At 42.4% G+C, this 23388-nt stretch overlaps 1 protein-coding gene across 5 annotated transcripts in view; it reads right to left on the bottom strand.

Moving 5' to 3' along the window:
* LOC135282303 (neural-cadherin-like) overlaps positions 1 to 23388 on the bottom strand; it is a 56084-nt gene that overhangs the window by 20537 nt on the left and 12159 nt on the right. For 4 of the 5 annotated variants that reach the window (XR_010348554.1, XM_064391940.1, XM_064391955.1 and 1 more), the window contains exons 2-17: positions 21273 to 21467; positions 20614 to 20839; positions 19114 to 19318; positions 17992 to 18103; positions 14603 to 14852; positions 13547 to 13689; positions 13031 to 13203; positions 12515 to 12683; positions 10596 to 10766; positions 7138 to 7310; positions 6867 to 7034; positions 5684 to 5933; positions 4319 to 4446; positions 2941 to 3127; positions 2667 to 2810; positions 736 to 1019 (exon numbers count right to left, since the gene is read on the bottom strand). Coding sequence is in view for 4 of the 5 variants with exons in the window: in XM_064391940.1 (XP_064248010.1) it covers positions 736 to 1019; positions 2667 to 2810; positions 2941 to 3127; positions 4319 to 4446; positions 5684 to 5933; positions 6867 to 7034; positions 7138 to 7310; positions 10596 to 10766; positions 12515 to 12683; positions 13031 to 13203; positions 13547 to 13689; positions 14603 to 14852; positions 17992 to 18103; positions 19114 to 19318; positions 20614 to 20839; positions 21273 to 21467 (2978 nt within the window). In the remaining variant the exon portion in view is untranslated. The remainder of the gene's footprint in view (positions 1 to 735; positions 1020 to 2666; positions 2811 to 2940; positions 3128 to 4318; positions 4447 to 5683; positions 5934 to 6866; positions 7035 to 7137; positions 7311 to 10595; positions 10767 to 12514; positions 12684 to 13030; positions 13204 to 13546; positions 13690 to 14602; positions 14853 to 17991; positions 18104 to 19113; positions 19319 to 20613; positions 20840 to 21272; positions 21468 to 23388) is intronic. The other variant, XM_064391947.1, reaches the window with a different exon arrangement.

The raw sequence follows: 23388 nt of genomic DNA, 5'->3' as shown, positions 1-23388 counted from the left end.
GATACATTCTACTTCCCCATATATTTTGGAAATAGAAAAAACTGTAGGAAGAATCAAGTGAAAATAATAACAGTTCTGCTGAGCAAATATTTCTTGTGAAATTTTTGGAGCTGGAATACAAAGACAAGCAGAGGTTGATTCTCTCTGAGATTACTGCTGTGAAAACAGGCCATATATCCAAGCTGCTGATCAGCATAGGCCAGAGAGAGCTCCCAGCTCCTGATTTGCATCCAGGGATTGTTTGGGAGATTGTTAGTTGGGCCTACCTAGATCTGCTCTAACAGCAAAACAACAAAGATCATTGAGCTGGAGTCAAAGAACAGTCCCTGTTCTTTGACAGGTAAATTTATGGTAACATAAATTTAACCATTACATGCATGAAGTACACATGCCAACCATTCTCTGCTCATACAGTTACTCAAAATGTGCCAGATCTTCTTTGTAAAAGAAAGTTATCACATTTTTCAATACTTTAAATCACATAATTTTAAAATCAGTTTGGAAAAGACTCTTAGGATCAAAATCAGCTGCTATTTATGTAGGTGAAGAGAGCAAGTTCACCATGAAAAATTATCAGGTTTCCTTTATTCTATTCTTTACAGAAAGTTGCTAGCTAAGTCCTAATATCAGGCCTCCCCCACCCTAAATGTACCATCCTTTTGAATTTGTGTGAATGGATGGGATTGAGCTGAACACAAAGCCAGGTTTTGCCCTGCTTTGTGGAAACTGCTTTACCTTTAGGACAAGTACGGGCAGATCAGTGAGCTCCTCCAAGACACTGCCCTGGTATTCATTCTGAGTGAAGACTGGTGCTTCATCATTCTTATTGACAACACTGATGATGATAAGAGTGTGGTTTTCCCATTTTCCATCAGAAACTACAAGCCGGAGCTCATAATGCTGTTCTTGTTCATAATCCAGAGGCTGAGCAATGAAGACAGTTCCAATCTCAGGTTCCACATCAAAGACCCCTTTCACATTTCCTGAAGTGATCTGATACCTCAGTTTGGCATTTGCACCTATACGAAAAAGAAACAATTGCCCCTGTTCACTCTCTGAATGCTCAATCCAGCTATGCACAATGGACATGTATCCAAGAGAAACCTTATTTTCCAAGACTGTTGTGGTGTGTGTGTGTGTGTGATAAAAAAAAAATGACAGAATGATCTGTGTATGTAATTTGAAGGTTTTGTGTGTGGTAGATGGGAAGCTAGGTTTGCATTTATATTTACAAGTATAATTTACAGACACAGACAAGCACTTGTTGATTGATAATGGAGAAAAATGTGTGCCTCTAAGTTATTGCGCATTCATTTGCCAATAATAAAAAAGTAACATACTATGGAAATACAGGAAGCTATTTTTACTCAATGTTTCCTAAGCATCTCACTTCAAATGCCAGTATTCCTTAACTTTTTTTTAAACCACTGGGTGGTGCTAAAATATAAGAGAAGTCTTCTATTTTGAACAAGGATTCATCTTAGAAAATTCCACCTGTGCAACAGCAGCTGTTTGATTGCTGCAAAACTTTTAGGAACAACAACAAAAAAACTTTTAGGAACAACAACAAATACTTTAGTGCTTCCTGTTTGCTTATTTGGAAAGGTGAAAAACACATTGCATTCCAGTATACAAAGTCATTTCCTAAATTAAATAGGTGAGCTGCTAGGAGCAAAAAGAACATTCAGCTTTTTAAGTTGTGAGTCAGCTGTGGATGACAAGACTAGAGCAATAGGGATGGCTAGAAAGTGAAAAAGCTGTGCTCAACATTAGTGCTTGGAAGCACTTGGCTGCCTTTGCAACAAAAGCTTGAGCATCCCTTGCTAGCAGCTTTTGTCAAATTCTCCCAAGTGTAGCAGCTTGTTCCAAAGGCCTCTTTACACCTCCCCCATGGGCACTAAGAGGCACAGGCATTGCAGCACTGTCCCAGAAAGGAACGGCCAGCTCCCACCTGCTCCCAGCAACACATCCCTCTGGCTCTCGCTTGGGCTCTGTCACCAGCTTGCCTTCTTTTAACCAAGAGATTTGTTTCTCTTCAGCAAGTTGAGCTGGACCAGCTCACAAAAGTAACCAAAATGCCAAGACAGGGACTGACTAGTGGTACATGCTGTTGGACTGGCTCTGCACATCTGGTCTCAACACACAGCAGGGGCAGCTTTACACCATTGAGCCCAAATGGAAGATCTGACTTCCCCTTTGTTCCTGACTTCATTTCTGGCCATACCATCCCACACTTTCCACTGCTTGTCAGATCCTTCCACAAGAATATTTAACCCACTAACTCACCAAAAAGCACATATTTGATTTTTTTACAATAGTGGTAAATAGAACTGACTCCTAGGGAGATCTTGAAAGCACAGGAGGCAGCAAAAAGCAAGCATGTGCTCTGGAGAGGGAGTATAAACAGCAGTGTTGTGATTCCAGCTAATTTCATTCTGCCCCAAAGACATTGCCAGCTAACTTAACCTTTGCACTACAAACCTGAGCACCTAATTAAAGAAAACACTCACATGGACCCAGAACTTCTCTCCCCACTTTTACAAAAGTTTGAAATGTGGAATTGTTTCCTGAATGCAGAGAGTTGTTTGTCCATGTAGGAAGCAGCCCTACACACCAGCACACATCTACACAAAAAGGACTTAAAAAGACATGCAGGGTCCACTCACCCTCATCTTCATCATGTGCTGTTGCTGTCACAACAGGACTTCCCACATCCCTGTCCTCATCTATGCTGACCTCATACACTGACCGAGGAAATGCCGGGGCGTTGTCGTTCACGTCGCTGACAAAAATCCTCACGTAGGCTGTGTCTAAGGAGGAGATGCAAGAGGAACACACAGAGAGGCAGAGGTGGAATATTGCATTATCCCAAACAGCTCACATACCTGACAAGCCTATGAAAGTTAAAAAGCCCAATATAGAATTCCTTCTTAGTTTTACCTGTGTTGGGCTGCCCATGAACACCAGGTCTAGCAGATTCTGATAAGTCCTGAGACTGGACTTCAATCAAGTAAGAGGCTCTTTTCTCTCTGTCAAAAGATGCCTGGGTGTAAATAATTCCTGTCTCAGGTTCAGTGGTGAAGAACTGATAATCTTCATTGGCATCTTTTAATATTAAGTAGTGAACCTAAAAAGGAAATTGTTAAAAGAGGTTACATTTTCAATTTTCATTTGTATGTCCAAGTGCTGTGACCTCCCCCTTCCTCGGCAGCCACCTGGTTCTGTCGGCAAAGTAACAACACTCTGAGGAAAGACAGATCATCTCTAAGTATTTTGTTTATTTTGATATGAAAACTGCAGAATTCTCAAATAGAAGAACATCTGTACCAGTGATATCAAGGCCCATTAAACCCAGTATCTAATCTCCAATAGTGGTGAGTAAGAGCAGTTGAGGAAGATCATGAATAACAGAAGGACAGAGAATGTATGGACTGGCATTTTCCCTGGTGTCTCCTCAGCTTCTAGTAATCCACTATGCTTCTGTCTCAAAACAAAACAAAAAACCCCAAAACAACAACAACAGCAACAAAACAAACAAACAAACAGCTAATAATTTGGGTCCTGTTCAACAAGACTGAGTAAATGAAAACCTCCACCAATGAAAGCTATTCTCATTTTTCCCTGTAATAAAGGTCATTCTCTGAAAAAACATCAGTTCCATCTCCACCTTCAAATCATGCCCTGAGCAGCACCAGACTGTTCTACCACTCAGGTTGCTCTTCAGAAGCTACAAAAATGACAGCTCCAGAACAGCAGAGTTCCCAGAGTCTCCACTACCCAGAGTTTCTTCACAGAAGAGCTAGTAGGATTTTTAGAATGGCTCAGGAAAATGCAAAGAAAACGAGCAATTCCCTTCAGAATTCTGCTTTTTCCTAGGGTTGGGTCATTATTACTATCATGGTCAAATGCTGGGTTGACCAATGATGGTATTTAATCAACCATATTTAAAAGGCTGTGAATAACTGACAATAATCACTGATGATCAATTAAAAAATGAGCTAAAGAGGCAGGAGTTTGAAAACATGTCCTGCAGCCACATCCACTTGTTTTGTCATGGGAGTAACCCTGAGAGTCATGCAGCAGTGCTCTGTCATGGTTGCTGGATCAGGATGTGTTTCAGGACCCTGAGGTCACAAACCACATCGTCTCTGCCTGCATCCCATGAGATGCACACAGCCATAAGATGGACAAATGTATGACAAGTGCTATAAGAACTGCTGGTGGCTCATTACCCTGCCATCAGCTGACTGCACATTCTCACTAATTACAGCACTACAACTTGAGTGTTGTGAGGAAAAGAACCGGATTAAGGTCAAACCTCTCCATGTAGGCCAGAATCCAAGTCCATAGCTAACACTTGAGCCACAGATGTGCCAACATCAGCTCCTTCTGGCACAGACACCTCGTAGTTAGAAGACATGAAGAATGGAACATTGTCATTGACATCTGAAAAAGGAGGTGATGAGGATCATGGTAAGAATATATTTGAAAACTTTTTTGTTTACTGTGTTTTTTTGGTGTTTTCCCCACAGTTGTATTTTGCTTGGAGGAAGAACTTACATTGATTATAGTAATAAGCAATCCTGCTCTGGGTTTTCCCATTTTCATGGAAACAGTCAGAAGACATTTTATGGACACTGGGAAGTTTCTGGGAGACACTGACCTAATGCCAGCCGAGATAGTGGCTAATGATTTGACCAGAGATATGCTAAGTCCATGAATGCCAGGACCAGGAGGGCTTTCATCCACAGCTAAATTACTGAGAAAGGAATTTTTCTTGTGAGCAGAATGAAGTTTCTGCCAAATTCTGGTACCAATAACTGCACTAGAGGAAAAACCTTCTGGGACAGGGTCCATAGCCTACAATGAGGCTCAGACCCTGCTCTACAGCCTGAAGGGGTTTTGCATTGGTGGATTGTGAAATACAGGACAATGGTAGCATAAAGTGAAGCAGGAAAGTTGGATTCCCTTTCAAATTACTACCCCATTTTCATTTCCATGGTGGTGGGGAAGAAAAATGTTTTTGCTGGAGACTTCATTTATTCATATTTTCATCTGAATATCTGCCTAACAAAAGTAACTCCACTAATCCTGCAAAAAAGCAGTGATTAATATCAGATTTATAGTTTATGTGGATCATCTGGAACAGAGCCTTATGAAAGATTCTACTATAAGGAGGTTTGGATCAAATTTTTGAAAATTGCACTTATCATAAGGATCCTTGCAATTTGATTTCTTTAGATGTAACCTCATTATACAATGGAAAATATGAATGTAATAAAAACCCTAAACAGATAGCCTACACAAACCCAGCTTATCTAAGCTGTATCTCTTTCTATAGCAGACTATTTCCAGTAATACTCATCTCCTTTCAATAGCTTGGGAACAAGTGCTAGATTTCTCCTCCTTTCGAAAGAAAATCCTTCTAATTACCTTTACAGAACCAGGCACAGTGCTGCCTAAACATTCAAACAGACTATTTTTGCACTATCACATCTCCACATTTGATAGTTGCACTTACGAATTGTCTCAGACAGACCTGTTTAATGACTGCAGAACTTTTTACACTATAGAAATGTACAAAGCATTCTGAGGTGGCTTGGCATTTCACGGCTGTTACCTTAATGCGTGGCATTATACTAAAAGTAATGAGAATATTTTTCTGAGCCGCAGCAAAGCTTACCTGTTATATTCACACAAACAGTGGCAAAGGAAGCTAAAGGAGTCATTGCTACGTTTTGTGCCCGGACTGTCAGGGTGAAAAACTTAGTAGTCTCAAAGTCAAGTGGTTCAGCGACTAGAAGAGAAGCAGATCCATCAGCTCTGTTTGGCTTCAGATAGAAACGAACTGGCATGTTAGTCTCTGGAACTTGACCCTCCTCCAGGTTATACGTAACCCTGGGATCACCAAGAGGGGATGTGGCTTTGATGGTCTGAAGAAGAAAAGAGCCACCACATACATTCATGAAGCACGGGCTTGGAAGTGTTACATGTTGAGTTTGATGGCAGAAACATACACACATGTATGTTCTCCAAGAACATACACACCTGTATGACTCAGGTAACAGACAAAATAGAAACATTTACAGAGCTGAGTGTTATTTTACAATATCTAGGTTTGATGCAGGTGTTAAATCAACAAGAAATTTATCTGCCTGTAAATGTGCCAAGCCAGAACTGCAGCACAGCTACAGGAAATCCCTCCTCTCTCCTTCTTCCAAAGCAAAACTGATCCATAAGGACGCCATTTCTCCACTGAGTTGTACATTTTACCCAGCAAGTTACAGAAGAAAAACTCAAACCCTAAATTGTATCCAAGTGCTTCAATATTACATGCAGGAGGAGGAAGGCAGGAATTATGTCACAATATGTAGAAGACTAAGTCTTCTGTCCTTAAAGACTAAGTCTCTGTGGGTTAAAAAGGAATTGGTTTGAGTTACAAGAGTCCAAAGCAAACTATGTCACTCCATGCTCTTGTGCTAAATTTAGAAAAGCTTTAAAAAAGACACAAGCAGATAGCACAGCCCACTGAGGATGAGGACGGAGGAGTGAGGAGCTGGCTCTTGGAGGGAACACACAAGAATTTCCTTCTCTGGCAGTGCACAAGTCTTGCTCCTGTGGGAGCACACCTTGAGGGCCATTACTGCAAGAATTCACTGGGAAAACTGCTGCCAGCTGAAATGCCAGCCTATTCTGTGACAGGTACACCTGACAAACGTTAATGGGTACATAGCAGTGAAGGCTCATAAGGGCATAGTGCAATGCAGTCAGGCTGCAGAGCAGGCACCCATGAACTTCTGACTGAGAGCATAACAGAGGGAGAAGTGGAAGTGAAGAGGGAGGGAAGCAATCAAGCTTTAACATACCACAATCCTGGTGTCACGAAGGGTGTTTTCAGGGATGGTTACCCAGTATGTGCTCTGCTCCCACCGGGGTGGCTGGCTCAGGGCACTGGTGACAGTCACTGTCAGCTCCACCGTGCTGCTTCTGTTCCCTCCATCTGTGGCTACAATATAGCGGCTGATGCGCATTGCCTGGGAGACAAAGGCAGAGGATACTTGAAAACTATTTTGTACAAAGCAAGAGATTGCAATTAACCCTCTGCAATGGATTTGAGAGGTTGGAGTCTCACATTACCTGGGGTAGTGGGCAATTCACATACACCCAGCCTGTGCTGGGGTTGATCTGGAAGTATTCCAGCTGATGCTCTAACATTGAGTACGTGACAGCAGCATTCACACCCTGGTCACTGTCATGAGCTGCAACTCGGAGGAAACTCATCCCCACTGGAGTGTCTTCGCTAAGGAAGTCTTTGAAAAGACAAAGATACTGTTAACAGATCTGCTCTGGTTTAGCAGGCTATATTTGTAAATAAATAGCCCTGTAAAACATCATTGTTCCCTTCAGGGGAGATTAAATGTTTCTGTACTGAAGCAGGTTATAAAGTATTGTCACCAACAGTGTCTATAGTCCTCTTTTAGCTTCCCCTTCCCTCTCCCCTGCCACGCTGGGTTGTCAAGTGAGCTGCTGGTGGTGCAGATTTACTGACACTGCTGCTGCCAGCACTGGTGCTGCTCCATGGTGGCACTGGCAAGCCCCACAGCAGCTCTCGAGCCCCCTGCTTCAGATCAGCCCAGCCTGCTGGGCTCAGCTGATGATAAAAGCAGGTCGGTGTCAAAGGGAATTCTGTGTGAATTGAATTAATCTGGAATATGAGTGGTACCAGCAGCACTCTCAGTGGGAGGCACTAGGGTAATTGCAAAGCATAAAGACTCAGGTCACAGAAAACATGCCTCCAACCCCCCAGTGTTTTGGAAAAGCTGCCCAGAGCAAGGGCAATGATTATTTTATGTACGTCTCTTTCCTTAGGTTTCACTCCCTGTTCCCAGAAATCCACCTGTGTCAGAGGTGTGTCTTTCTGCCTGTAGTTATAGAGAGACCAATCCTTCTTTGAACCTGCTCACATAATTGCCACCTAAAAATCTGGTGGCAAAGTCATGCATTTGAAGAGCCCACTGCACAGAAGAATAATTAATTTTGTCTTCCTAAAGCCTGATTTCTGGAAGGGGCACCAACAAAATGATGGGAAATCAGGAGCAGTCATTTCCTATTCCCCTCCACTCTGTGAGGCACAGTTTCATCCCTGCCAGCTGTCTTTCTTCCACACTCATCTTTACCTTACACTGATTTTTGGTCCAGCTCTTCCCTCTATCCTCAGCCATCCAGTCCCAATTCCTCTTCCAAGTAGCTACATGTGCTTGTCTGATTGTGCTTTTGAGCTGTTTCCTTGTATTAAGTCTCCACCAGCTCAGTGTATTAAAACTGACAGTGGGAAGGCTGTTGCAGTTGGGTTTGGGCAACCCAATCAGTCTGTTAATTCATGTCTTGTTCAGAAAATATTTCATATATTTGATCTCCCTTTATATATGTGTCCTTTAGCATTTTTGATGTGGGATAATCAGAACTGCACACTACTTATGGAGCAGTCATGTTTTCTGTTTAGGTCTTCTCCTTTAATGTCTACAGTGTGTAGTAGTGGAGCAGAACAACTTTAAACAACAGCAACCATTTGCTCCATGAGCAGTAATTTGAGATTTAATTGGTTTCACTTGTCCCTGTGCCATTTAATTGTCCTGGGATTCTTGTGTTTGGTATGTCAGTAACAGACAAAGCTAATCTCACAAGAGATTTACCAGCACTAAGATAGATTAATGAAAATTGAATTTACTGCCATAAAATATTGTAAATTTTCCTTTTTTGTGTTTATGCTTTTGTGTGGTGTGTGTGTGTATTTATGCTGTCTTTAACAGCCAAACTCTGTTAAATTGCATTGTAATAAAAAAACCCAAAGTTACTTGGAAGGGTGGTAGTCTCTCATTTCATGTGCTTTGCTTGCTTCTGACACAACTTTAATGTTTACTGTACCATCCCTACTAGAGTTTAGCATTTCTTTAGTGTCTATTTTGCAGACAGATGATAAGATACATGGCTAAATCAGGAATTTAACCAACATCCTAGTGCTGAGAGTAAAGAACCAGCAGTTTCCAGGATGAATAGAAACCTATGACTAATGGCCTTTGATCTTGTTGGGGAAGAAGCTATTTTTAATTCTGTGACGTTCAAGCATTGATTACTTATGTAGAGATGCTGGGAAAGTGCTAGGCATAACATGACCTCGTTGTCTGCAGGTTTGCCATCTCAAAAAGCTGCCTTTGCTTCAGAACCTTTGCCAATACCCTCTGTTCATGAAAAAAGAAAAAAAATCTGCCTGTTCCTCAAAGTGCTGAAGCCATCATAATTACAAATGTAACCTCTCAGCTTCACAGCTTTTGAAAAAGAGGAATCCTGGGCAGTTTCACCTGAAGGACGTGTGATGGTAGAATAGAAAGGTTCATCTTTGCACAAACATTACCTCTACCTCAGGGATTGTCTGCTCTGCTCAAAAATATTTCTCTCCAGAAAGATCATTCCTACTCAACTTAGTGCTGCTTTGGCCAGGTTTGCAGAAGACACTGGTAAGACTATAGAAATAGCTATTCCAAATCTACAGATTTTAATGAATTTGGCACTTAAATACACACTACAAGGTACTTTAAAAGGTTCAACACAATTTTCCTTCTGCCTTTGTACATTACTCTGAAGTGTGGATGTATATTTAGCATATTTCCACGCAGGTCACTTCTTGTTAAAGTCCTAAAATATAAAACATCCAACTTATTTTTGAATCCTTCTAAAATGCTGGCATCTGTGATGTTAAAGACAATTTTCTTATCATTTTAATAAGGCATTGGTCATTGCTTTGCCCTCCACTACATTTCCACACAAGTGGCAAAAAAACTCCAGAATTAAGTTGTTGGCAGATGCATCAGCAACAATTTTTTTTCCCCCATTTTCAAGCAATTATGCAAGGAAGGACCTGTTCCAGTCCAACAACTAGAGATTATACCCATGATTTGTGAATGACATGAAATGTGGAGAGTCCAAGTGTAATGAAATGCAGGATTCTACTGGAGAAGCTTCAAGTCAAATTAAACAAAAGACTGATGTAAAGCATATCATGTGGGGATGAAAAAGGGAATGTCACCAGGTCAAATGGGAAAAGCTAGCTCAGCAGGACAGACACAGCAGGCATTGGCTCCCAGCCAAAGGCAGCCTAGAAACCAAGGATTCTGTGCTGTTTGACAAGACATAAATGCCACTTCAGTCTATTCAGAGATACTGTGCTACAAAGACACAGATGACAATTGTACTTCTGGTCAGGGTTGATGATTTGCCAGCTAGGATGTCATGTTCTGTTTTGGGACATCAAATAAAAATTCAGTGCAGAAAAAAGCTGGGCAGAGAAAAGCTATCAAGAGAAGGGATTACATCTGCCTCATCTGTAGGAGTGAAATATGTCAATGTTTTTAAGAGAACTGCAATGAGTAAAGAGCACTGGTTAATTCTGCACATTTCCACTGATGATGGGTTAAGCAGTAACTGGCTTAGTGGGGCACAAAGGAAGATCGGTCACCTAGCTAACCACTGCTACAAGGAGTGACCCTCTAAGGAGATCCACGCGGCAGTGGTGGCACGGGCAGTCAAGCAGCGCTCACACTGATAGCGGCTGTTCTCAAACGTGGGATCATTGTCGTTGGCGTCGGCGATGAGGACGGTGAGCTGGCACACGCCGATCAGCGGCTCCCGCGCCCGGTCGGTGGCAGTGACACACAGGGTGTACTCCCTCTGCTTCTCCCGGTCAAAACTCCGCGTGGTGGTGATGACTCCTGCGAACACAGACACTCCTGTGCTGCCTGGCACAGCCTCAGGACTGAATTTGCAGAGAGCAACACAGCCGTGAAGCTGGATCCTCACCGACCCTGCAACGCGTGTCTTGGACTAGAGCAACTCCACTTCTCTTGTCTCTCCTCTCCTCACATGCCTCACGCGTGTCTTGGACTAGAGCAACTCCACTTCTCTTGTCTCTCCTCTCCTCACATGCCTCATGCCACCTTTTTCCTGCTGCCCTGATAAGTAGCTTGGTCTGGGTATCTTGCTATCTCCTGGCTCATGGAGCACAGAAGGACTTTTTCTCCTTCTCACTGAAGGGCCTCTCCAGGTTTACTCCAGTCATAGTCCCAGTAACTGAATCAGCTCATTATTCCTTTGAGGAAGAGTCACACCACACAAGACACAAGTGATATGACCAAAGTAACCTCTGCTACAGGAGTTGGAGGATGTCTCATTGAACGGATTAAAATTGGGTAAAATCATATAGTGGATAAATCAAACAATTTTCTCCAAATTTTCAGGTTTTCCTCCCTACTAATCAAAGCTCTCCCTACCTCAGCTATTTTCTTCTGGTTAGCAGATTTCAAACTGGCCTTCTTGAGGCTACTTCTAGACCTATTTCTCTCCTATGCTCAGAGTTCTTCAGCTCTGTTGTAGTCCTTTCCAATCTCCTGCACAGTCCTGGACATAACAATATCCCATTTTCCTATTTTGACTATAGAAAAACCAACAACCACATAACATTTTCATTTGAAATAAATAGTATGTAAAGATATCATTGCTCTGTTCTGGTATGAGAGTTTTGCCTGCAGTGCACTGGATCTCCTAGTTGTGCATGAGATGAGAAATAAACTGTGGCCACATCATAGGGAAGAATAAACTTTACTTGTAAAAATCTCATTTTCTGCTCTGCATTTTTATAGCTACCCTTGATCCAAATAGGAAGGTAAGTGATAGAGAACACATTTTTATCTTATTGAATTGGGATTTGTTTCCCTATTTAATTTGCATTTGGGATCCCCGATACAGGAAGGATGTGGATCTGTTGGAGTGAATCCAGAAGAGGGACATGAAGATGATCAGAGGGTTGGAAACCTCTCCTGTGAACACAGACTGAGCTGGGATTTTTCAGTCTGCAGAAGAGAATGTTCCAGGGAGACCTTACAGCACCTTCCAGTACCCAAAGGTGGTTTACACAGGAGCTGGAGAGGGTAGCTGTGGGCATGTAGTGATAGGACAAGGGGTAATGGCTTTAAACTGAGGGAGAACAGGTTTAGATTAGGAAGAAATTCTTTACTGTGAGGGTGGTGAGGCACTGCCCAACACAGGTTGCCCAGAGAAGCTGTGGAAGCCCCATCCCTGGAAGTGTTCAAGGCCAGGGTGGATGGGGCATTGGGCAAGCTGGTCTAGTGGAAGGTGTCCCTGCCCACAGCAGGGGTGTTGGAAATAAATAATCTTTTAGGTCTTTTCCAACCCAAACCATTCTATGGTACTATGATTTGAATCACTACAACCTTCATTAAATCTAATCTAATCTAATCTAATCTAATCTAATCTAATCTAATCTATGTGCTTGGGTATTTACATACCCTGAGCATTTTCCAGTGTTTATCCTATCTGTTCACAGCTAACCCTGCAGTTACATGGTTAAGCATGAGCCCACAAGAACATACTGAAACAATGGCATTTTCATTACAATACAGTGTATAATTTTCATTTTTTCTCAGTAACCTGAGGTACTGACCTGTGTCTGGGTCAATGCTGAAGCCTAGGGAAGCTCCATCTCGGTGCATGAGCCCATACTTCACCTCTCCATTGATGCCAAGGTCTGCATCATAGGCTTCCACCTGCAGCACACGCGTGCCTGGAGGCTGGTTCTCCAGAACCCAGCTGCTGTCACTGTAGTAAGCGCACTAAAAACACACCCAAACATCTGACCCTAAATATTACACAGAGTCACGTGAATCTGCTGCACTGTGTCAATATTTTTTTCAGCAGGTCTGGGAAAAACTTGGAAGGAAATCACTACTATTACTTATGCACACAAAGAAATCAGTCTCTAAGGGAGAGGAAGGAAAAAGGGGGATGAAGATTTTACACTTCCTCTAGGAAGAGAGCTGTCTTCTGTTCACTTACAAGTTCATTCTGCTGTGCACACACAGACCCTTCAGCCCACCAGCAGCCAAGAGTAGCTATGGAGATTCTACTACCCCAGATATAACTTAGATGGGGAAAGAATATCTGCAGAAAAACATCTTACCTCTCTAAAGACAGGCTTGTTGTTATTGATGTCATTAACTCCTACAATTACCTCAGCAAAACTGCTGAGAGGAGTGGGTCCCCCCGAGGCATTGTCATCTATTGCAGTGACATTCAGGGTGTACTGTGGCCCTTTCAGTCTGGGTGGTGGGTTTCTGCGGAGTTTAATGATACCTGAATTTGGAAGCATAAAGTGTCATGTTAATTTACTCTGTAAACACACAAAGTCAAGTGAGTATCACATTTCTCCATCACTGTATTGCTGGCTCAGTTTGTATTTTGATTGCAAAGCACAGGAATTTATCATCTTAGTCTGCACAGGCGTGGACCAGGACCCCAAGTTTTGGCTGATAGTTGAAGAACAACCATCATATCAAAGAACTAATCCTCACTGATACAAAGCATCCCCATTTGCAGATAATACAAATATGGTGCTTTCTTATGGTTCTTGACACACAGGTGGAGCAGAGTCAGTAGAGATTAGTAAATAACTGAGTTCTAAATCCTCTTTCCTTACCTTTCTGGCTATCCAGCTCAAAGTTGCCCTCCTCATTGCCTCCTGTGATCAGATAAAGCAGCCCATCTCCATCAGGGTCCTCTGCCCGAACAGCAGCCACCAGGGTGCCGGGACCGGCATCTTCCGAAAGGAAAGTCCTGTAACTGATGGAACAAGGGAGCAATGGCAGCACACAAGTATCAGAATCACCATCACCGTGTTAACCATCAGCAACAGTATGAACTCATTATGAATGGTTTTTAAAAGCTTTGGGCATGCAACCATGGAGTCTTAAATTGGCTCAAGATATGACTTCGGTCTTCTCTGTTCACCATTTGGTACTTATTTTAGGATTGTAATCCTGTGCTTTCAGTGTACATAATTTTGAAGGATCTTTTGGAGGATAACAATATGAACCATAATACACTGTACTGTGAAACAGGATCATATAGCTACTAAAGTTGAGAAAAAGGACTAGTATCTGCCATGCAGTGTTTCTTATGCCCCTATATATTAATGGAAAGCATCAGATACTAGAGAGACTAATGCAAAAAAGTATTTAATTTTGTAAATGAATATATGTATGTTTTGTATTTAAAATATGTTCATACTTCAAAGTTGTGTGAAGAATAGAAATTGTCTTGATTGAGGACAGGAGAGAAAATGGAATCTTAAACAAGGAGGGGCTCATGATAAAATCTGTTGAGGCTAAAATTAAATTTTAGTAGTAGTTTGCTGACTACCATATTTATTTGTCATCTATTTATACGTGGGTAATCGCTTGGAGATGTAGGAGTCAACACAGTCAAAATCATTCCCTGTATAGGTAGGTCTTTGATTAATTCTGTTCTCTCTCTATAAAATCAATATACTGGTATCACAAATGATGTAGTTTTTTTATATACAATCTAGAAATGAAAGTCCAACTCCTAAAGCCTTTCCGTATAGAAATTACCCTTCAATTTCACTGGTACTTAGTCGCACAAAACAACAAGTGACCATTTGGCCCAGTGCTATCAAGGTTACATGTCAGAGCAGCATCTTTTAAAAGCAAAGCAGGGGCTCGGGGTGCCTTACACGGCCTGGGAGAAGACGGGCGCCTCGTCGTTGACGTTGGCCATCCGAATGCGCACGGACGCCGTCCCCGTGCGAGGGGGGTGTCCTCTGTCCACAGCGATCACCACAAACTCGTACATGTGGTTGGCTCGCTCAAAGTTCAGCCTCTGGTTAGAATTGATGACCCCGTGACGTGTGATGGAAAAATCAGTGCTCTGGATGAAGTAAGAGATCTCAGAGTTGGAGCCAGAGTCGCAGTCTGTTGCCAGCACTGTTAGAGAACACATTTAACAGAATAGTCATACTGCAGAGGAGGTTTGGTTATGCTGTTTGCCACCAAGCCAGTTCTGGTTTTTTGTTCATTTTTGAGAACAGGCATCACTTAAATCAGTTTCATCCATAAAATGGTTTTGGGGTGGTTTTTTTGTTGTTTTGTTTTTGTTTTATTGTTGTTGTTATTTTTTGTGGTTACAGTCTGGGAGCTTAGCAAGGAGGCTGGGAGTGAAAAATCAAAACAAACTCTTCCCTCTGCTCCAACCCAGCCTGAGTGATCTCAGCCAGATGAATTTGCAAGAGAGCTGTGATCTCAGCACTGCACAAAATGCTTTGTACAAATAGCAGTCAACACTGGTAATTAGCACATAATCAGTATGCACGTTGGTTAACATTATCAGTCATAAACTGGTTCCTCACGCTTTCCAGGAATGCCATGTTCAAATTTAATTAGCTCCCAGCTAGTTATGTACTTTTCAATTACCTGGTGCTTCAAGGTACGAAGAGTGATTAAACATTCCTCCCCAGTAAGTGTTTATTCAGTACATTGAGTGTCCCATCTGCTCAGGAGCAGCAAACCAGCACAACAAAGCATCAAAAGTGATTTTTAAAAGCAGAAGCTCACCTCCCCAATTACCTTGCAATTTTTCTAGCCTAACAATGAGGCTTCACATCATACCCACACTGGTAATAAACAAACTCCTTGTTCTACCAATAGGATCCAGATGCAGCCACCGTGGTAGCACACAGCCTTGTGGAAGCAGAACAGTGATTGCAGCGCATGGACACCCCAGCAAACAGCTGCAGCATCACCCACAGAGGGGTGGGTGGCAGAAACAACCTGTCTCTATCAGAATACTAACTCAAAATAGGAAAGGAGCAGAGAATTATTTCAAAAGTACACTGAAGAACTTAGCTGCAAAAAATTTCAACTGCATCTGCCTGTGGAAAGTTACTTGTTTTTGTTTACAAGGATATTTAGAGTGGTTGTAACATTTTGTTTAAAATCTCTCCAAATTGTGCTGTGAATACATGTTTGTTTTACAGACTACAAAATCAAGGGCTTTAGAGTTAATCGCTCTCTTGCTGCACTGACAGACAAAATACATTAAAAACTCAAAGACTAAAATGACAGTGATTTAAGTCTGTCAAATATAGTGGTTAAGTATTGTTTTTAGAAAGGCATGCAGAACGTGAAAAACTTTTTTGATTTGAAAAAATCAGATTTAATCTACAGCCATTAGTGAGGCATTTAACCATTCACAGAAATACACTCTATGTGCTTAACGATATGCTTCTTTTCCCCCAGATGTTTCCTGGCAAATAGGGAATGTGGTACTTACTTGTACATGACAGAAACATGCCTTACTTCACAATAGCACCTGGGAATTCTATTCCTCTCCATTTCATTCCACCCTGGAAACTGGTGTGCATTGCAAAGGCTATTTTAAGGATCATATGCCAGCCACAAGCAGCTCTGTGCTGGCTTTGCACAGGTTCTGAACTAGCTTAGTGCAAGCTAACTCTGGCTCTAAAGCTGGCTGAGCTGCCAGCTACAGCTCCAAGCCTTGTTCTGCTGGCACAGCGATGCAACTGAAGGCTGAGGGTCTTTCTGAGAGCACCCTCTGGGCTCCAGACCTTGAGTGTGCTAAATAAAAGCAGCTGAAAAATGAAACCTTCATTCTCACATCCACAGTTGTAACAAAAGCATTTATCACACCACCTTTTTCACTGCCACAAACAGCTACAGGCATGTTCAGAATGGGAAAAGCTGTCTCATATTTGCATTTACTTTTGTTTGTGGGTCGTTCTGAGACTGCAACACCCCACCCCTCAAGGAGCTACAGTGGGGGTAGGAGTTCTTTATCATTTTTTCCTGAGATACTCACCTTGGCAGTCAGAGTTAGTGGCACAGGTCTTATCCTGCACAAGGTATGGCTCCCTTGCAGCCACTAACAACCCTGCTCAGCCCTTCCACAGCAAGTGAGTCTTCACACACCCATTTCCACCGACTGTCACTATACTTCCACCTCACATTTTCTTTTCTAAGATGGCTATTACTTTTGAAATGTACACCATGTGGCAAGACAACAATGTGGGATGCAATTGCACAGCTTTGACATTCTGCTTGCTTTGGACATGGGGCACATGTTTCTTCCCCCACAAGTGGATTTTTGATGAGCTTTACAAGTCCTCTGGACAGAAGAATACTCACGTCTTTAAGGAAAATCACATGGTTAGGAATTTTAGGATTTGGTTATTTCTGATCAATTTCTTTCTTCACAAGGGCAATTAAATCTAAAAATTAAGTATGATAAGCTCTGAACTCTCTTAGCAAATGTTTAGAGAAAGCAGGCCCTGCAGCCCCTTACACAAGGGAAGCTAAACTTCTTATCACCTCTGCAACCTGCAGAGCTCAGCTCCAGCTTTGGGAAATTTACATTTTCATCTTTTTGCTAAGTCTTGCCTTGGCACATACTCATTTCTCAGGGTTCATGCCCCCTGAAGGCTTTTATTAGCATACTATTTTAGCCTCTAAAAATGTCACCTGTGCAGTCAAGGTTTATATGCAAGTGACACATGGCCATGTTAAAAACAACAAACATGGGATGATTACTGGCAAGCCACAGCCTTAAATATAAGTTCACAGACTTTCAAAATACTTTTCCTTTAACACTTTGCAAGTCAGTTATACAGCATTAATGCCTATTTGACAAAACTAGCTGCCCATTTAAAAAAGCCCAGGTTTTTGGGTTTTTTTTCTTAACATATTAAGAAAAGTAAAACTAATTGCAGCTGCTTCTGGGACACAAAAAGATGAGTTAAAAGACACCACAACATTTAAAGGAGATTAAGCCACTTCCTCTCAGCTGCTTTAACTGCCCTTTGATACCACAGGATCTCTCCCTGGGCAGAGTACAGTGATCCTCACCTGCAGACACTCACATCACACACAGCTCTACTTCCAGGATAACTACAAGTCATCCACAGGAAAGCTTCCAGGAAAGCTGCCATCAGCATCTTACCAAGGCAGTGCCTGTGGAAGACAGCACTTCCTCATGGCCAGAACATGGAAAGGTAACAAACCAGCAGGTCTGTGGCAAGACTGAAATGAGAGGTGACAGGAGGGTCCCCACCTTGCAGAAGAGACGTGCCAACAGGAATGGTTTCAGGAACATTGTCTCTGCTGTAAATGGAGCGCTGGAATTCAGGAGAACAGTCGTTTTCATCAGTGATATGGACCATGACCTGAGGAAAAAGGACACATTGAGAGTGGATTTTGTTATGAATAGAAAGTTATCTATATTTTTTTTAGGTTGCAGAGTTAAAAACAAGTCAGACCAGTTGCTGTAAGTTAGTTTCACTGCTAAAGAGGAGTTCTTCAATTACCTCTTAATGGCTGGTGATTAACCATTGTCCCCCTGATGCTGGCCGCTTGCCAGGGAGGGACACCAGGACAGACCCTCCAGGTGAAGAGAATAGGAGTGACATCAGAGCCAGTATGCAGATGAGAAATGCATTGCGCCCCGAATTTTTACAGTTTTCCCAGGAAAACCCCTAAAATTACGAGCCAACAAGTGACCTAAGTGACGTCTAAGGATGGGAGCCTAGTCCAGTACCTGCTTAGATCCTTTTTGCTTCTCACCCTAACCTCAAAAGATGTTGATTAAAGAGACGCCCCAGGGTGTTAGACAAAAAACCAGGAATCTGCTACTCTCCCGTGAGGACAGAATCCCCAGCTCTGCCTGCAGACCAGCGGACAAAGCTGCATCATCCTCCTTCTCCGTGCCACACCTGGGAGCAGCGGCGGCGTGGGCACGACCCGTCAGTTTCTCCCCACCTGAGCTGATTCTTCTTAATAAAGGCATTAAAAAGGAGAAAGATCTCCTGCCCATTTATTTCAGATTTTAGCTTCTACACTGCTGAAAGAGCACCTCCTTCTGTACACTGCAGTGGCAGCCAGTGCTTTTGCTGCTGTCCCATCCTTACACCTCTGATGCTATTCTTCTCACACTACTCCTGTAACACAGAGAAGTATTTTCTCCTCCACTCCCAAGATGGGACTCCAAGCCAAAAACTAGTAACAAGAGGTACTTGCAGAGCCTAGATGTGAACCCAGTCAGAGCCCAGATTTCTGCCTGTACTACAAGGCTCCTCCCTGCCCAGCATCCTCACGGGTGTCCTGGGCTATCCCTCTGTAACTGCTTCCTGACCAAGGGATTGCAGACCATGGATAGGACATGAAGAGATTGGTGTACCTCAGTCACACTGCTGAGAGTGCTCTCAACCTCCATGGCTTTCAGAAGGAGGTGGTAGAGGTGGTGCTCGCTCTCGTAGTCCACGGGGTGGGTCAGGCTGAGCTCTCCACTCTCTTGCCTCACCCGGAAGAGCCCCGAGGGGTTTGTCAGCAGAGTGTAGGAAAGAGGCTGGCTCTGGAAAGAAACAGCCTCAACAACTGCTACTCTGCAAAGAATGAGAGAACAAACCTTTGCTTCAAAACAATAACAACAAAAGCTGTCCCCTCAGCACCTAGAAGAAGAGGACAGGATGAGGAAAGGTGTCTTGCTCACTCTCTGTCCATGCTTGGCTCAGTTTTGTATTCAGACTGGAAACCTCTTTTGCTACAGGGAGCTCATCTACCTTCTCTCACCAAATGTATTCACTGATATAGCAATGCTGAAATAAGAACCCATTTCAACCCCCACTAACACTAAAACATTTTTTCTTCTCTATTGTAGCTTTTTAAATACTTGACAGCAGTTACTGGTTTACCCCCAGTTTCTCAGTTATTCAGAAATAAGTTACTTACTATACTTCTGAGTTTCTTTGTAGTTGTATATTTAGAAAAGAAATGGGTTTAGACATGGATGGGAAACCCATGGAGCATAGGGCTTTCCAGATGCTGCTGTCCACCTTGGCAGGACATCAAAGGAATGTTTGCCTCCCTACTGTGACTTATGTTTTGAAGCTCTACCTCTCACACCAGTCTTTCACCAGCATAATACACTTTTAGCTCATCTCACTGAAAGCTCCTGGGAAGTAGAGAAATTTCCCTCCTCCTTCTCATTCAGTCTTTCTTAAGGATTAGTGGCACATTTCCAGCAATTTTTCCTAGGTCATCAGTTTATTTTGAGGTTTCCTGCTCCTCAGAGGCTTTATGGCACTGTTCCACCTGCTCCTTAGAGGTCTTAAAGCCCATTCTGCTCTCAAGCAGCTGAACAGTGACAATAAACCCAGAGCATCTCCCCACTGTGGCTTGGCTTAGCCACTCTTCATGCAACAGCAGAGCCCCTTGGAGACTGAGCTTTATCTATTTGTACTTCACACTGCTGCTGTTATCTCAAGAGTCTGGCAGTGACTTGCCTTTCTAGAAATTTAAATACATGTCAAACAGGACACAAACAACTCCAGATCTGGTTAATTAAAAGACTGTTTTCCAAGCATTTGTTTAAATCACCAGGAGATGCATAGCCAGTAGTTTGGCTGTTCTAATTCATGATGCAATGCACTAAAACCCCAAAAGCATTAAAATAATTCCAGTGTCCCAGACTATATGTGACACATGGAGACTCATGTCAGACTGGAGAAGCATCAAAAGAGGTATAATTTCTTTTAGAAAACACAACATTATTTTTAAAGTGTGATACACAAATGCATATGCATGGCCCTAAGAAGCAAAACCACAAAAGTTTCACCCTATTGTGCTCTGTGAAGCTCCCCTCAGAGTGCAGGGAGTCACCTAACCAAGTACAACTCACTTTTCTCCTGCTGGAGTGTTTTCAGGGACAAACACGCTGTAGGACATGTTGGTGAACTGTGGAGGTCGAGAGCCGGCCAGGATGGAAACGGAGGCGTAGGGGCTTTTGTTGCCGTGCCCATCAGAGGCTTCCACAGTAACCACATACTCCTTGTTCCACGTCAAAGGCAGGCCAGTGGTCATGATCATGCCAGTGTCCTTATCCACTCGGAATCGCTCTTCACCACCTATCAACACATGCACAGAGCTGGTCTGAGACATGCCCCACACCAAGAACACTTCCACTTCACCATTTCAACGTAAGCCATCCTCAACTCATCCACCTCTGTCCTTGCATCACTACTTTTTACCTTTCCAGTTGTCCACCTCATCTTTCACTCACACTGTTTTGCTGACCAGCAGTGTAAAAGAGACAAGAAGGAGTAAGAAATGGAGCATTAAGCTAAAAGCAAAGCTGCCATCAATTTCAAAATAAGCAAAGAAAATGGCAGCAAGAAAGACTCCCATCCACATAACTTTTACTTACAGCATTTCCAGCTGCTACTTGCTGTATCATTAAGGATTCCCCAAGGGAAAAATCTACCCATGAAGTTGGAAACTTGGTAAGAAACATCTGGAACTGAACAGAATCTCACGTTTACTGTTTCAGCCTGGCCCTACCTGCAATGAGTGTGTAAGTTATGCCAGCGGTGGTGTTCCCAGGGCCGCTGCCACGTGCCACCAGCTGGTAGATGAGAGCGCCTTTGCGCGCGTCGGGGTCGACGCGCGCCAGGTACGGGTACGGGTACATGGCCCAGGACAGCAGCTCCTCTTCTGGGGCAAGGAGAGTCACGTGGCAGAGGTACCAGTCATCATCTGCAAGAGACACACGGACTTCTAGACAGCTTGGTCACCAGCTTTAGTCAGGAATGTTAAGATCTTACCCATTAGCATCTGTAAACAAACTTAGAAGGAAGCTTCCACTGCAAAGGACATGTAGAGATTTAATCACAGTATTTTGTACCTCTAGGGAGACCTTTATTCAAGCCTTTTTAATCCACAGCAACTAACAGATGCTAAAGGCATATATGGGCTTCTTGAAGAAATTTTCCTAAGCACATTTGTATAGGATTCAAAGCGACCCCCATGGCAGGGAGAAATGATGAGGAGAACTCCATTTATATCAGAAGGCTAATTAATTACTTTATTATACTATGTTATTCTATATTATATTACACTACATTTAAACTGAAATTGTACAAGCACTCAGCTTTACAAAATCTCATGACTGTCAGCTGACAGTCCTGACACACACACATGGATTCAATTGGTTAATGAATTAAAGCACTTATACTAGAATTTAATTACTAATTTTTTTAGGTAAACAATCTTCTACAATGTATTTCACTTGTGCACAAACACAGGCTCAGCAATTAAGATAATAATTGTTTTTTCTTTCTCTGAGGTTCCTCACTGCGATTCCCAGAAAATATCCTTGGGAAGTTGTTCACAGTTCTCTCTGTGAAGGGAAACGCAGCCACACATTTGTGTTCTAAAAGCAGCCTTAAGATTCGACTTCAAATTAAAGAATAAAGTTGAATAAAAAGAGAAACTACATGTAGAAAGGGGGTAGGTAGAAAGATACATAGGAGAAATGCATGTTTTCTGCCTGTTAAAATATGATCACGTACTTCAACAAACTGCACTGAGGCTGCAGGTCTGTTAAGGGCTCCACCACTACAAAATGAAACACCCACCCAGGTGTGTGTGTCTCATACAGGAAACCCTTCATCTCTGCCTTCAAGAAGGCCATTTCACACAAGATGGAAGCAGACAGGAGCACGTGGACAAAACCAGCACCAAAAGCAAGAAGTAAGCAAAAAATTCCACACAATTTTAGGTGTGTGTCTCAGAAGTGTGATACTAAATAAAAGACTACCCACAGATAGATATTTCCTGACACACCAGACCTGTACCTACAAGCAGCCTTACCCCACAGTAAAAATACACACTGGGCAAATTTCCCAGAGATAATCATTCCCAGGAAGGAAAAAACTTAACTGAAGTTTTGTGGGGTTTTAAAGTATTTAAAATCATTTAAGACATGGTTTCCTTAGTTTTCTTAGATTACATGGTTTCTGGTTTTCTCATGCACCAGCACTACATACAGGAGAACATTGGTTCACTTTTTTTTTCCTCTGTATTGCTGTGTAGGACAAGGCACAACCCACAGCAGGAGTTAATAGCTCATAAGAGCAGCTGGAGCAGTTGCTATTTTATCTATGGCCAAGAAGGAGAATTGACAAATAGATGTTCTAATTCAGTCAGTTACAGACTGTGTTATTTTGATAGTAAAGTGATGAAAACTTGTAGGCATGAGCATTTAAAGATATTTTTGTTCACTTAGTGGTCTAAATCAGGCAGTTCTAATTTCTGCAGAGATTGAATATCTAGCCAAGTATTTTTCCCATTTAGTGAAACCTGGAGAATGATTCAAGAAATTATAATTATACAGATTATTCCTAATATTGCTCTGTGTAGGTGATCCAATTGTTAAGTACCAATCAATAATGAGGTCCTAATCCTGCTGTAGATATTGTAAAATCCCCAAAGTCAACAGTAAACCAGAGATTTATGTTTTAAAAAAGACAGACAAGGGAACAAATTTCACTGAGTTCAGGACAGCATGATGGGGAAAACATTAGTGTCGTTCAAATTAGCCATAATTTTCAGGACTTTTACAAACACTTCACCTTCCCTCTCTATGAAAGGTGTATTTAAATAGAAACATAGAAGA

Source organism: Passer domesticus, chromosome 1 (assembly GCF_036417665.1).
Source record: "Passer domesticus isolate bPasDom1 chromosome 1, bPasDom1.hap1, whole genome shotgun sequence".
In the NCBI taxonomy this organism is placed as follows: domain Eukaryota; kingdom Metazoa; phylum Chordata; class Aves; order Passeriformes; family Passeridae; genus Passer; species Passer domesticus.
Note: the sequence above shows the minus strand (reverse complement) of the source record. Positions and strands in the feature narration are given on the sequence as shown.